The sequence below is a fragment of the Amblyomma americanum genome, chromosome 11 (genome assembly GCF_052857255.1).
Source record: "Amblyomma americanum isolate KBUSLIRL-KWMA chromosome 11, ASM5285725v1, whole genome shotgun sequence".
Classification (NCBI taxonomy): domain Eukaryota; kingdom Metazoa; phylum Arthropoda; class Arachnida; order Ixodida; family Ixodidae; genus Amblyomma; species Amblyomma americanum.
Window position 1 is genome coordinate 51,212,306 of NC_135507.1, and position 11,975 is coordinate 51,224,280.

The 11,975-nt window shown below is 47.8% G+C and overlaps 1 protein-coding gene across 1 annotated transcript; it reads right to left on the bottom strand.

Moving 5' to 3' along the window:
• Positions 1-10,080: 10,080 nt before the first annotated feature.
• Phb2 (prohibitin 2) lies at positions 10,081-11,703 on the bottom strand. Its single transcript, XM_077642964.1, has one exon. It carries the CDS (start codon positions 11,551-11,553, stop codon positions 10,645-10,647), a length of 909 nt encoding a protein of 302 aa, XP_077499090.1. The 5' UTR covers positions 11,554-11,703; the 3' UTR covers positions 10,081-10,644.
• Positions 11,704-11,975: the final 272 nt, after the last annotated feature.

Genomic DNA, 11,975 nt, shown 5'->3' on the forward strand with positions numbered 1-11,975 from the left:
TTAATTATGTGACGTCCTCATCTTCGTGGCGTGACTTGTCGGCTTGTGACGTCGCATGGCGCCGTTTCTTGCGGACACTTTTTTGCGGATATGACCTTGAAAGTGAGCCATCTAATGCTTTCGCATTAATAAAACAAGTCACTGGCTTCTACACAGACTTATATAAAACGTGCCTCTGTTGGTCTACTACAGTCGCAGCTTGTTAAGTGTTTTCGACGGCAACATACAAATGACTTAAAAGAGCATTCTCGCTATGCCGGATGAAGCTAGTAAATCGAAATATACTGATATGCATCTGCATAACCATCGCATTGGAAAGTACATCGACAATCAGTTTCTTTATATACGGTCACTATTCTCAAGCCTGAAAAGAGTATCGTGAATACCTCCCTCCCTCCTCCCAAGTTCTGGTAGATGGTGTAGAAGGGCTGTGTTTGTCAATTGCCGGTTCGTGCGTGAATGAGCGAGAGGCTTCCGATACGAACAACTATACACGAAGCAGGTTGCCAAATATTGACACATATAAAATACTTACCGACGTACTGGTGGTAACCGCGTATGGGACACCCCTGCCCGCCGGCCACATATACTCTCTGAGGGTTTATCCCAGGTTATAAGCTTCTCCTATTGCGTGCACATCAATAGTGTCTGTACACGCCTAATTAAATAATACCATCATCATTTGGCTTTCCTGTCTCACATGACTCTCAGAATTATTTTTAACTGAAAAACTTCTTAATCGCTTTTTGTTTTGTCTTCGTTTTTTTTCTGAGGTCGAGCAGCCGACCTCAACCTCAGAATTTTATGTTGAAGTGAGGTTGAGTGAGGTCAGAAGTGGCCTCGGGAAAAGTGAGGTGAGGGCGTCTAAGGAGACCTCGACTGATGAGGTTGAGGTTGAGTGAGGTCTTCAAATTCTTTTTGAGGTTTAGGTGAGGCCCATATTTTTGAGGTGAAATGGCCACCTCTGGTGAGCGCTAATATAATGGAGGGAGAAAATGAGTAAGTCAGTGCTTGAGAATGAATGAATGAATGAATGAATGAATGAATGAATGAATGAATGAATGAATGAGCGAGCGAGCGAGCGAGATATGAGCCACCTAATGTTGCCAGGTAGCGCACAGTTGACTCGGAATAAGATAGTCGAAGCGCTCGCACTTTCCTGTACGGCCTTCTTAACTGACCCTCTCGCCTCTTGGCGGGCTTTAAACTACTTAATCCTTTAAACCATAACGCTAACTGATCAAGTGAGAGTAAGTGAATGAATAATAGAGTTAGTGAATCAATGAAATAAATATTATGAGAAAATGATGGAGAATGAGAGAATGGTGTAGTTAATGAGAGAGTGAATGAATTATTTATAGTTGAGTCAGGACACGAAAGTAAATAATGTGAGCTATAGTGAGTAATTGCTTGAGTGAGCGACCAAGCCGAGCCACATAGCGCACTGCGGGGCCAACAACATGCGCAAGCGCGATCACAAAACTTTTTGTTATGCGAGTGTTTCAAGGCTTCTAAGACAAGACGGTCGCAGCAGCAGCAGCGGCTTATCTTCAACCAAGAGTAACGGGAGAAACTGGAAACTCTACCCGTTAGCAGCCGCTGTCTTTCTGATTGAAAATTCTGACAACGGACGCGTGCCTCGGGGCAGGGGTGACGGCGATACGGTTGCAGACGACGCGTTCGATAACCCCGTGGCAGACGTAACGAGCGCTTCACTAAGCAGAGACAGCCGCGGTTGCGTACTTGAACTTAGATCTCTTAAAACAAAAAGCAGACAGCTGAGTCGCCCATCCACTGCAAAGCACAAGTGAAGCATTCACTCCCCCTTTTTTTTTTTCTCTGCATATCTCTCTTCAAGATTCCGTTGGCGATATATACCATGTAGCGAGCAGACGACTAAGATAACTGCACTGATAAATACGTTACGGTCGATTAGACTGCGTCGCTGACACTTCCTGGGGCGAGCGAGGTCCAGGGGGCGTTTAAGGGCGCTCGTTGACAGCCTGCTATCAACAGGATCCGTACAGACTTCCCCAGAACGGCGACCCACAGGTCGTCCGCGTAGAAGACGCGCCCTCTCGTCACCCTCTCTACTCGAAGCCACCGTGCGTCGCGTCTGTACGCTAAGGGCAGCGCGCAACTTTTTGTAGGTCTTTAATCTTGCAAGATGCCCAATACCTACTAAATATACTTCAATGTGCCCTTTCATTTAAAATATATATATATAAAATTCTAAAAATTTTAAAATTATAAAAAAAGATGCCAAATCCATCAGTCACCTATTGGAACCATATGCCCAGATATATCCTCTCTAAAGACCTGAGCAAACCGTTCGCTTTATGGACGTTAGTCTAATTATAGTTCTCAATTCTATGTGTTCCCATGAATATAAGCCGCAGTTACATGAATACGACTGAAGTCGACTCCAGTCTCCTTTTTGAGGGAAAGAGCACGTTTTGAGAAGGAAAGGCCTGGCTCGTTCTCTACTCGCTTCCTCGACGTTTTTGCACTTTCCCTCAAAAAGTTGGCTGGATTAGACTGGTGTCGCATTCATGTAAACGCGGCTATAGACAAAAGTATTGCAGCCATATGTCCATCATTAATATTTGCGTCTCTACAAACTCTTTCCGTTCTGTGCTACGAAAATATGCAACTCAGTCTTGTGATGCATATTTAGCTGGATACATTCGTGCGGCAGAATGCATATTTAAATAAAACTTACAAAAAAATGTATCGCTTTGAAGCGCAACAAACTTCACACTTACTTGAGAGCTGGGAGCAGGAATTTGATTTCGGCAAAGCAGCCAACTTGGAGGTTCCCTCGGGGTGCTGCTGTTGCTACAAAGTTATTTGCAGGTGCGCTCACTTCCGGTCGTAATTAGAATGCGAAACTGATGCGTTTTTCTTGTAAAAAAAAAAGCTGCAAAAAAATGCGAACTTTCATGTATGCGGGTTCTGATAAAGATGCAGGACCCGCGTCAGCTGCCGACAGTGGCTAAGAGCTTCTGAATATAGCTGGCTGAAACTATTCACCAGCTGAAATTTTAAGTTTATGGAACACGGCTTTGGAAATGAAATTTAATTTCTTCATATCCAGGGCACCCTCCAGGCTGCGTGCAAAGGCGGAGCTGAAGTTTTTTTTTTGTTTTTTTTAATAATGCGTTTCACAATCTTTTGATTGCCGGTGTACACGTATGATTCCACTATACACACACGCAAAAAAAGAGGAAGTAAAGCTTCGCGTTCTTCTCCGATCTCAGTCAGTAAGACATTGCAACATTACAGGCATTGTGTACTATTATGCACATTAAGCAATTGTCCCGTCTTCGATCTCCAAGTTAACTGGACCCCTTTCCTTCCCTCTTCCAATCTATCAGACTACATACTATTTCCACTGCTTTTCCCGTCAAAAATTTCCTGTATCCAGTAATTAACCGCCTGTGTCTTGGCCACTCCCCCGTAGTGGGTATGTGCCAGCAACGTATGAGGCCTTCCTTCCTTCCTTCCTGTGCCAAGACACAGGCGGTTAATTGCTGGATACAGGAAAGCTTTGACGGGAAAAGGAGTGGTAATAGTATGTAGTCTGATAGATTGGAAGACGGAAGGACAGGGGTCCTGTTAACATGGAGATCGAGGCCGGGACAATGGCTAAATGTACATAATCGTATACAATCGTAGTGGGTATATGCCAGCAACGTCTGAGGCCTTCCTTCCTTCCTTCTCCTGTGCGATGTTTTTTGCGCTGGCACATTTGATAATTCGAGCCCCAATCACCACAGCCCTCTGCTTTGACTGAAGCCCTTCCTAATACATTGAGCCTTGTGTTTTCTCTCTCTTTTTGTGTGTATACGAATCGCCACCACAACTTGTAGCGTAAGAATGTACTACACCTTCGCCAGCCTCGCACTGCGTGCCTCTTCTCCTGCGTTCAATCTTTAGCGTTGGTACAATGATTGATAACTATAATCTCGAACTAACCAGCTATCCCGCCTCTTTAATTTCATGGGTGGTTAGGCGCGAACCTCAAATTTTGAGCCCAGTAACGGGTGGTTCGCCGAAAGGTGAACATCCTGAAGGGTTCCGAGAAATATTACGAATAGGCATGTACTTACACCTTCAACCACATGTTTAAATTCTCTCGCTCATCTTTGTATACTGTTTGTTCATTCACGCTCAATGCCACCGGCACGCGGCGTTATCGTTTTGTACGCGACCGGACTTATCTCGATTCTTCTTATCTTAAACGTTCCTTGCCGGCTTTAAACTGAGGGTGGCCGAGAGCGGCGGGAATTCTGTTCGACGACCGCTGAGCATGTTTGTTGCTACGGGGCCGCCGAGTCATTCAGTTCTTTGTAGGCGCAAGTCAGCCTGACAAAGAGCTTCGTTTGGAAGCCTTTTCGCTGTCTTCCTGCACGCCGGACTGCCGTAACCACTTCATGACAATATGACATTGACCAAACGAACAAGTCCACCGACTTTACATAAATTGGCAAGCTGTGAAGCTGTCATATATACCAATACTGATTTCTACAAATTCAGTAGATCCTTCTCTTCCGTCATGGAACGCTCAACTCTTTATCCGGCGATTTACGCTCGCTACGACCAGAACAACTGTCGGATGCCGCATATGGTGTATTAGTACGTTGTGTTTTATTTCCCTGGTCTTGCGATACGTGCAGTATATGTCAACAAATAAATAGCACATCAAGTGATTCTTCTGGCTGTGGTCTCAAGCAATCTATAATACATAGTACTCGGCCCTGGAGTTTTGATTCCGACATTTTGCAAACATGTAGTTGCGTGATGGACTTTCCGTCATGCAAACGGACTCTCGGAGGTGTGAAGCTCCACATCTTCAGGGTGTGAAGCTTCACACCTTTAGGGGCAGGCCAAGAACCCGTTCGCATCTCGGTTCTGTTCAGCTTGGGCGCCTGCATTTGCGGACTGCACTGGCGGTTCTGAATATTTATAGCTGCATTCGATGTGCACACTCCCGAGCTATGTGCGTTCCGATTCCCGAAGTTTGTGCTGTCCCCGAGTGCGGCTAGGGGACATCCTTCTGGATTGTGACTTACGCGTGCGCGTTTGCGCCAGCGTTGTAGCAGCCTCTTTTCAGCCCCTATAAATACTGGTCCAGAACAATCATTCATCACTCTGGTAAAGACTGGTCCTCAGTTGAAAAGTCAGCAAAGCATTAAGTTTTTTTTAAGCCTGTGTCGGTCTACAATATAAAATTGTGTGTGTGTGTGTGTGGGGGGGGGGGGGGGGGGGGTTTGCGGCGCACTGATTCCTCGTTAATTAATAATTAGCACCGCGTGTCGGGCTCACGGGGCTCCCTCGACCCTGCACTCTCTGCTCCGACTCGATAGCCTTGACGTTAAGCGAAGCGCGAACGCGATGACGCATGAGCGTGCAACCAGACGTGGGTTCTTCAATCACGCCACCTGCAGTAGGCTCACGATATGAGACACACTCAGATAATTCACACTTAGTTAATTCAAACACGTTCGATAAAAATGTTTGGTGGTCTGTTATACTTGCAACCCGTTTAAAGCCGTTGAATTCGAACACCGGCTTTCCCTGATTCAAGCATTTTATCTCTCTCCAACGTACCCGGCGCGCGAGAGAGCGGCGGCTGAGGTCGGATACAGTAAGTTGGCGGCTCCTGTGAAAGGGTTTCTGAAGCGGGGCCGTGTAGATATACCAACGGCACAGCTTGGGATCACTCCAGTATCTCTCCTGAAGCCTGATCTGCGTGCTACATCGATTGTTGCCCGGGTAAGCTCACACATGCGAGTAAGCTCCGACGTGCGCGCAACGGAAGGCTTGAAGACGGCCGGAGAGCACCCGTCGCAGGGTAGTTTCGCTTTCTGAGCTTTGCCTCCAGGTGCGAAGGCGGCAGTTACCATACGCTCACCAGTTGCAGACGCCAGTCAGCGTCCGAAACTGTCCAGGAAAAAAAAAAGAGGGGACACTTAAGCTTCGCCTTAAGAGTATGTCGCCATAGCGTAAGAGGTTAATTGCCATATGCAGAAGGTCATTCTCTGCTTTACATTCATGAATCCCTTGGAGTCCTCATACCCCTCCTGGCGCAGTGGTGCAGCGGTTAAGTAATGCGCCATTGACCTGCGATGGCAGGTGCTGCCACCGGTGGGGCTTGTGCAACTGAGGTTGCTCTTCCCGAGCGACAACTCATTAACTGTCACCTGCCACGGTGGGCAGTTTGCTATCAGATGGGCAGGTTGTGACGACACCGCAAGGTGACGTTACCTAGGTGGCCCACCTACCTCCAGGGTTCCTCTCTGGGCACCACCTGCCAGAGCCATGTGTGATATTTCGCTCACAACGCCGACACCGGATTTCCTGGAGGACGGGGCCTTTTAACACTGTCGCGTTAAAATAATATTTCTGCGTCACCTTCAGCAGCGAAGGAAGCCACGCTAGAGCAGCCTCAAGCCTTCGATCCTCTAGGCTGGCTTCACCGCATGACAACCGGTGCCTCCAACGCCGGCTCTCCCGCATGCCGCGTTGAAAATAAGCGCGCCAGACCGAAGGCCGCCCTGAAGCACACCCCACGTTCACCTCGTCACGTGGTATCACAGCGCTAGCGCTGCCAGCTGGTGCCCAAGGTGACCCGGCTCCGTGAGCGAAAAGCGATCGCGGGAGTGCCCTTAGGAGAAGCGCCACTTGCAGGGGCGCGGCGCGCAGTTCCATATATCGAGTGTTCACTAAACGTGATTTCGTTAAAGGCGAACACTGTTACACTTTTGCAGGGGATTTTAAAGGGGATGTGCTGGCAGTTCGATACAGCAATAGTTCGATATCCGGGATCGACTGCATAACGATTGGGCTCACAAACATGCATTGAATGCAAAAAGCAAACCTAAGGGGCATTTAGTCAAACATTGTAATAGATACTTCAGTATGTGTTCCATTTTTCAAGAGCATGGTGTTCCTCAAACGAGCCAAAGGCATGAGAGTACAGGATCATCGAAGGCTATTTCAAACAGAAAGTGGTAAGCACATGCATCAGCACGACTTCACTCAATAGGAAAAGCAATGGAGCTATAAGAAGGGCTGTGGCAAAACAAACTTAGTTGGCGGTTAGCGCTGCATGTGCTGCGCGCGTCTTTTATGGGTAACCGTGTCCTCCTTCATGCCACACTACTTTCTGTAGCTGGACAACCTTCAAACAACCCACGCAAAGCACAAATGCAAAGCTGCTTGCAGTATTTCTCAGTCATCCAAAGAAAAAGTGATCTTTTTGGTCACATTGCAGGAGAAAGTACCATATGTGGGTAAAGGCTTCAGAAACAGTTCGCAACGCACATGCATGCAACCAGAAACTCTTAATCATAAATGTGATGCAATTTTTCCTGATGAACCAATGCATCACTGCCCTGATAGGAAAACTCTACAAGATTTCTTGAGCTTTCCAAGATGATGAAATTACATTTCTTAGACCGTGCTCACTTGGTTGCAAAGATTGTTCCTAAAACAATTAAAAAAATTAGTAATAAACATGTCACCACAACATGCCATGGAAACCTTGTAAGACAAAACTAAGCAACGTAGCCAAGAGGGCTGGCTCGAGGTAGTCCGCCACGGTGACAGTAGTTAAGGCGCTCGGATACGGAGCGGCAGGACTCATTCAATCCCAGCTGCGGCAGCCATGTTTCAGTTGAGACAGAACGGGAAATATGCCTGTGTGCTGTGCAATGTCAGTGCATGTTAAAAATGCCCAGGTAGTCTAAATTATTCCGGAGCTATCCACTACGGTGCCTCTTTCTCTTCGCTACTTTCTTTCACTCCCTCCATCCCTTCCCCGATGGTGTGGTTCAGGTGTCCACCAAGAAGCCAGACAGTCACTGTGCCCTTCCGTTTCTGCAATTGAATATTTTTAATCACAACCTGCAAAATGCGAGTGTGTGGCGAAGCCTCTGAAATGGGTCACGTGATGCGGGAAATAGCGAGAAATAAACAAGACTTTGAATAAGGGCGACCTTGGCCAACCTCGAGAAATTAAATATTCCTGCGACTGGGTTTCAAACCCGAGGCGGCGGCGCAAACAGATCAGCTTTGCTGGCCACTGCACGAGAGCACTATGCTATTGCCGCAGCTACCCACATCTAGTGTTAAACCGCAACACACTCTGCATTGCATGTCATCGTCTCCATCAACCTCCATCTGTGCACAAGTCACAAGAGGAAAGGAAATGCACTTTCAGGTACGTGGCATTGGTGCCCACCTGCAAAAACCTGCTTTCGCAGAATATTTCATGGTTACCAATGCTATACTGCCAGCAATTATTTTTTAACTTGAATTAAAGATACCGTAAAGGGAACCAAGAGCAGGAAACTGACCTCACGAAAAGCAGCGAGCAGATAATATAAGTGGTAGCAGAGTGCATTCCGAGGGACGATAAAATGCTAAAAATAGAGCAGAGGTGATATTAGGAGCTTTACTGGGCTATGCTGGCCACGGCTGGTGCAGTACAGGGCATTAGGAAAAGCCTTTGTTCATCAGTGCAAGTAATTGAGTAAAATTATGACAATAATGAAACAGGAGCCTGAAGCCAGGCTCCTTGACCAGAGGCAGTGTTTCACATCAAAGACGGCATCGCCAACACTACTGGCAACACTCAAGCCTGAATTAAAAGGGCAATGTTGCAGCAGTACGCAGTAACCTCACTCATAAAATGAATGATAAAAGCCCCCCAGTTTTCTCATTCAACAAACATGAACAAGTAACAACGGATAGGAAATGTTTTCAACATCGCAAATACAGTGCTGCTTGTAGATGTAATCCCATTTTGAATATGCTGTAGCACAGCAAGACTGGGAGCGAGGTGTTTAATGACAGGAAAGGTGAGAAAGAGGAAGCATGACCCTAACCTGCACACAGCTTTGTCACAGCTTCTTTTGAAACTTCTGTGCGAGTTTGCATCAGTTTCTTTGCAATTGTTGGTTCATCAACCACCACATCTGGACTACTAGATGCAGTAACAGGCATCTGCTACTCTGCTATTGCACAGATATTTGCACCTTTTGTATTTTTTTATTTCGATTCTCTATCTAGGTTGCTCACAACCTATGGGGAAGGTCAAGATGTCAGGTTCATGTGACCTCTCTCAGCCAATCTTCAATTGCCACCTGCCACATTGGGCAGCCTGTGATGACATCAGAAGGCTACATGACTTCTCTCTACCAATCGGGGCAGGTTGTACTGGCGTCACAAAGTCACATGATCGCTCTCAACCAATCAAAGAATTTTTCCTCTTACATCGGAGGGGCTTTGGTGTGACAACTCTAATGCTACCGCATGAAGAGTATCAGGTCAGAGCCTACCGTATAAACCTTGGTTAGAAAGTCTGTCCTTCAACAAGTCCCTTAATTTCTCTAACTGTAAAGCCAAAGTTTTCATGTATGTGAAAGCTATCATTGCCAAATATGCAATGGCCCTTCGATTTGGGATCCCTGTTTTCAGGAGTGTGCAGAACCACACCAATGCCATACACAGAATCCGGAACACTACCATCTATATATAGAAGAAAATAGTATCATACAGTCGAGATAAAGTAACGAAAAAGTGTGAGCGCAAGCAAGAAGCCATCGGAATTATGTAATCACAAGAGACATGATGGCTTTTCAGCTGGAAACCCCTCACTGGCGTTCTAAAAGCTGTGGTCAGCTTGTGCGTATTACTGGAACTAAGCCACTTCAGTGACACACTGCACGTCTAGGTAAATATGGATGGCTTGTATTGACGTCACAGTGGAAGCCACACTGAAAGTTTGCGTGTTCACCTAATTCACATAGCACCGTGTGCTCCAGTGGGCACTGTGGAAGCTAAGCTTGGTTTACCATCATGTCACCATAACCTCATATGCGACCCGTCACAGCAGCCGCCATGTTGCACCACAATGATGGTGAAAGTCTGCGTACTCATCTAATCCACCTATCGCCACCTGCTTCGACATGCACTGTAGAGATTATGCACTGTCTACCATCACAGCACCCATGACACCACATGCAAGCCAATCATACAACAGGTGCAAGGCAGACACGGAGATGCATCCAGTTGTGTCTGGAGTAAAGTGCCCAATGTAAACAACATGGGGCTATTTTTTTATTTCTTAATGACGTGCTAAACATAAAGTTGACAATGGCGGCACCAAGAGGCGACACCTAACATTTCAAATACTATGCTGCTTCCCATACATACAGAAATAAACAAAATGGTGGTATGTTAAATTCTTTAACGCACTACGCATAAATTCGATAACGCAGGCACCAACGGGTGGCATTTGCACTCCGAGGCGTCTTCATGGGCTCAACCTGTTAACCATAATTATAACGCCATTGTGCGATGCCCTCGAGGCGAGAAGCCAGCTGTGAAAACGGGCATCCATCCCACCGAGAACATCACCACAACAAGCTCCTCCTCTTCAATAAGCACGACCTAGTGCACGCCTGAGCACAGCTTGCGGCATTGACAGGCAACAGCTTTCCCAAAAGGTGGTCCTTCTCGTCATCTTCCTTCCATAAAGGGGCCTACTACCTACGCATCAACCCAATCCCAAACATTCTCTCCGTGGTGTCAGCAAAGCCGGAAGAATGGAGCGCCATGCCTGCTGTGTCCTCTTCACTTTTTCGTGGTCCCGTGCGCTATGCTCGTGATGTCGAACTCCTTGTCCGCGATGTTCAGCATAAGCGAGCTAGCATTCAGGTAGACGCGGTTCTGCGACGCGGCTATGGTGCGCGCGATGTTCTGCGCAGCGCGTATCTTGCGCAGCTTGAGGTAGCCGGGGTTCTTGGAGATGGCCTCGCCCAGCATCTTGGCCGCCTCGGCTTCACCCTCGGCTTGCACGATCTTCTGCTGCCGCTCCTGCTTGGCCTGCTCGACGGTGAACATGGCCCGCTGGGTTTCCTGCTGCGCCACCTGCTTGGCTTCGACGGCGGCCGCGTACTCCTTGCCGAAGCTCAGATCGGTGATGGACACGTCGTCCAGGATGATGTTGAAGTCGCGCGCCCGCTCGGTGAGCTCCCTGCGGACCAGTAGCGACACCTGCTGCCGCTGGGTGATGAGCTGCGATGCGTTGAATTTGGCCACGACGCTTTTGAGCACCTCGTTGCAGATAGAGGGAAGCACGCGTTCGTCGTAGTCGGTGCCCAGCATGCGGTACAAGGAAGGCAGCATGACGGCGTCGGGGCGCGCCAGCACCCGGAGCGAGATGTTGACCATCTGCAAGTCCTTGGAGCCGGTCGGGGACGAGATCTTGCGCGGTCGCGAGCGGATGTCGTAGATTATGGGGTACTGGATCCACGGTATGCGAAAGTGCAGACCCTCGCTGTACACGTCCTTCTGGATGCCGCCGATGCGGCTGAATATGATGGCCCGGTGGCCACCGTCAACTGTGAACACGGACTGTGTGGCCGCGTAGCCCAGGCCAGCGGTGGCGGCCAAGAACTTGAGGCCTAGGCCTAGCCCCTTGGGTGCTCCTCCGCCGCCCTTGCCCAGCTTGCTGGCCATGTCTTTGAACTGCTGAGCCATGTCGGCGGACGACTGCGGCGTGGGAGGCCCGTGCGACGAGGAAACAACGGGATGATGCAAGGATAAACTGCGTACGGATCGACTGCGACCCACGGAGAACGGGAAAACTCACGTGCGCAACCCCGGCGTTGGTTTACGGGCCTGCCTAAGCCACTTTGTTTTTCGTGAAACAATGCTTGGTGGCGCTAGTGAACAGTCTTTTATGTTGTGCAGGAAGCTTTTGCATTTGATTGATAGAATAAGAAAAATAATAGCATAAATGAAACCAAATTTGTCAGTATATATTTTAACAAAGCACAACGTTTATTTCAAATAAAGGCGCTAGCAAACATTTTTATTCAAGACAAAGTTGTAAACAATTAATAACGTTAAAAAAATCTGACAAATGCCCAATATTGCGGTGCTGATAAAGTTTTAACTCT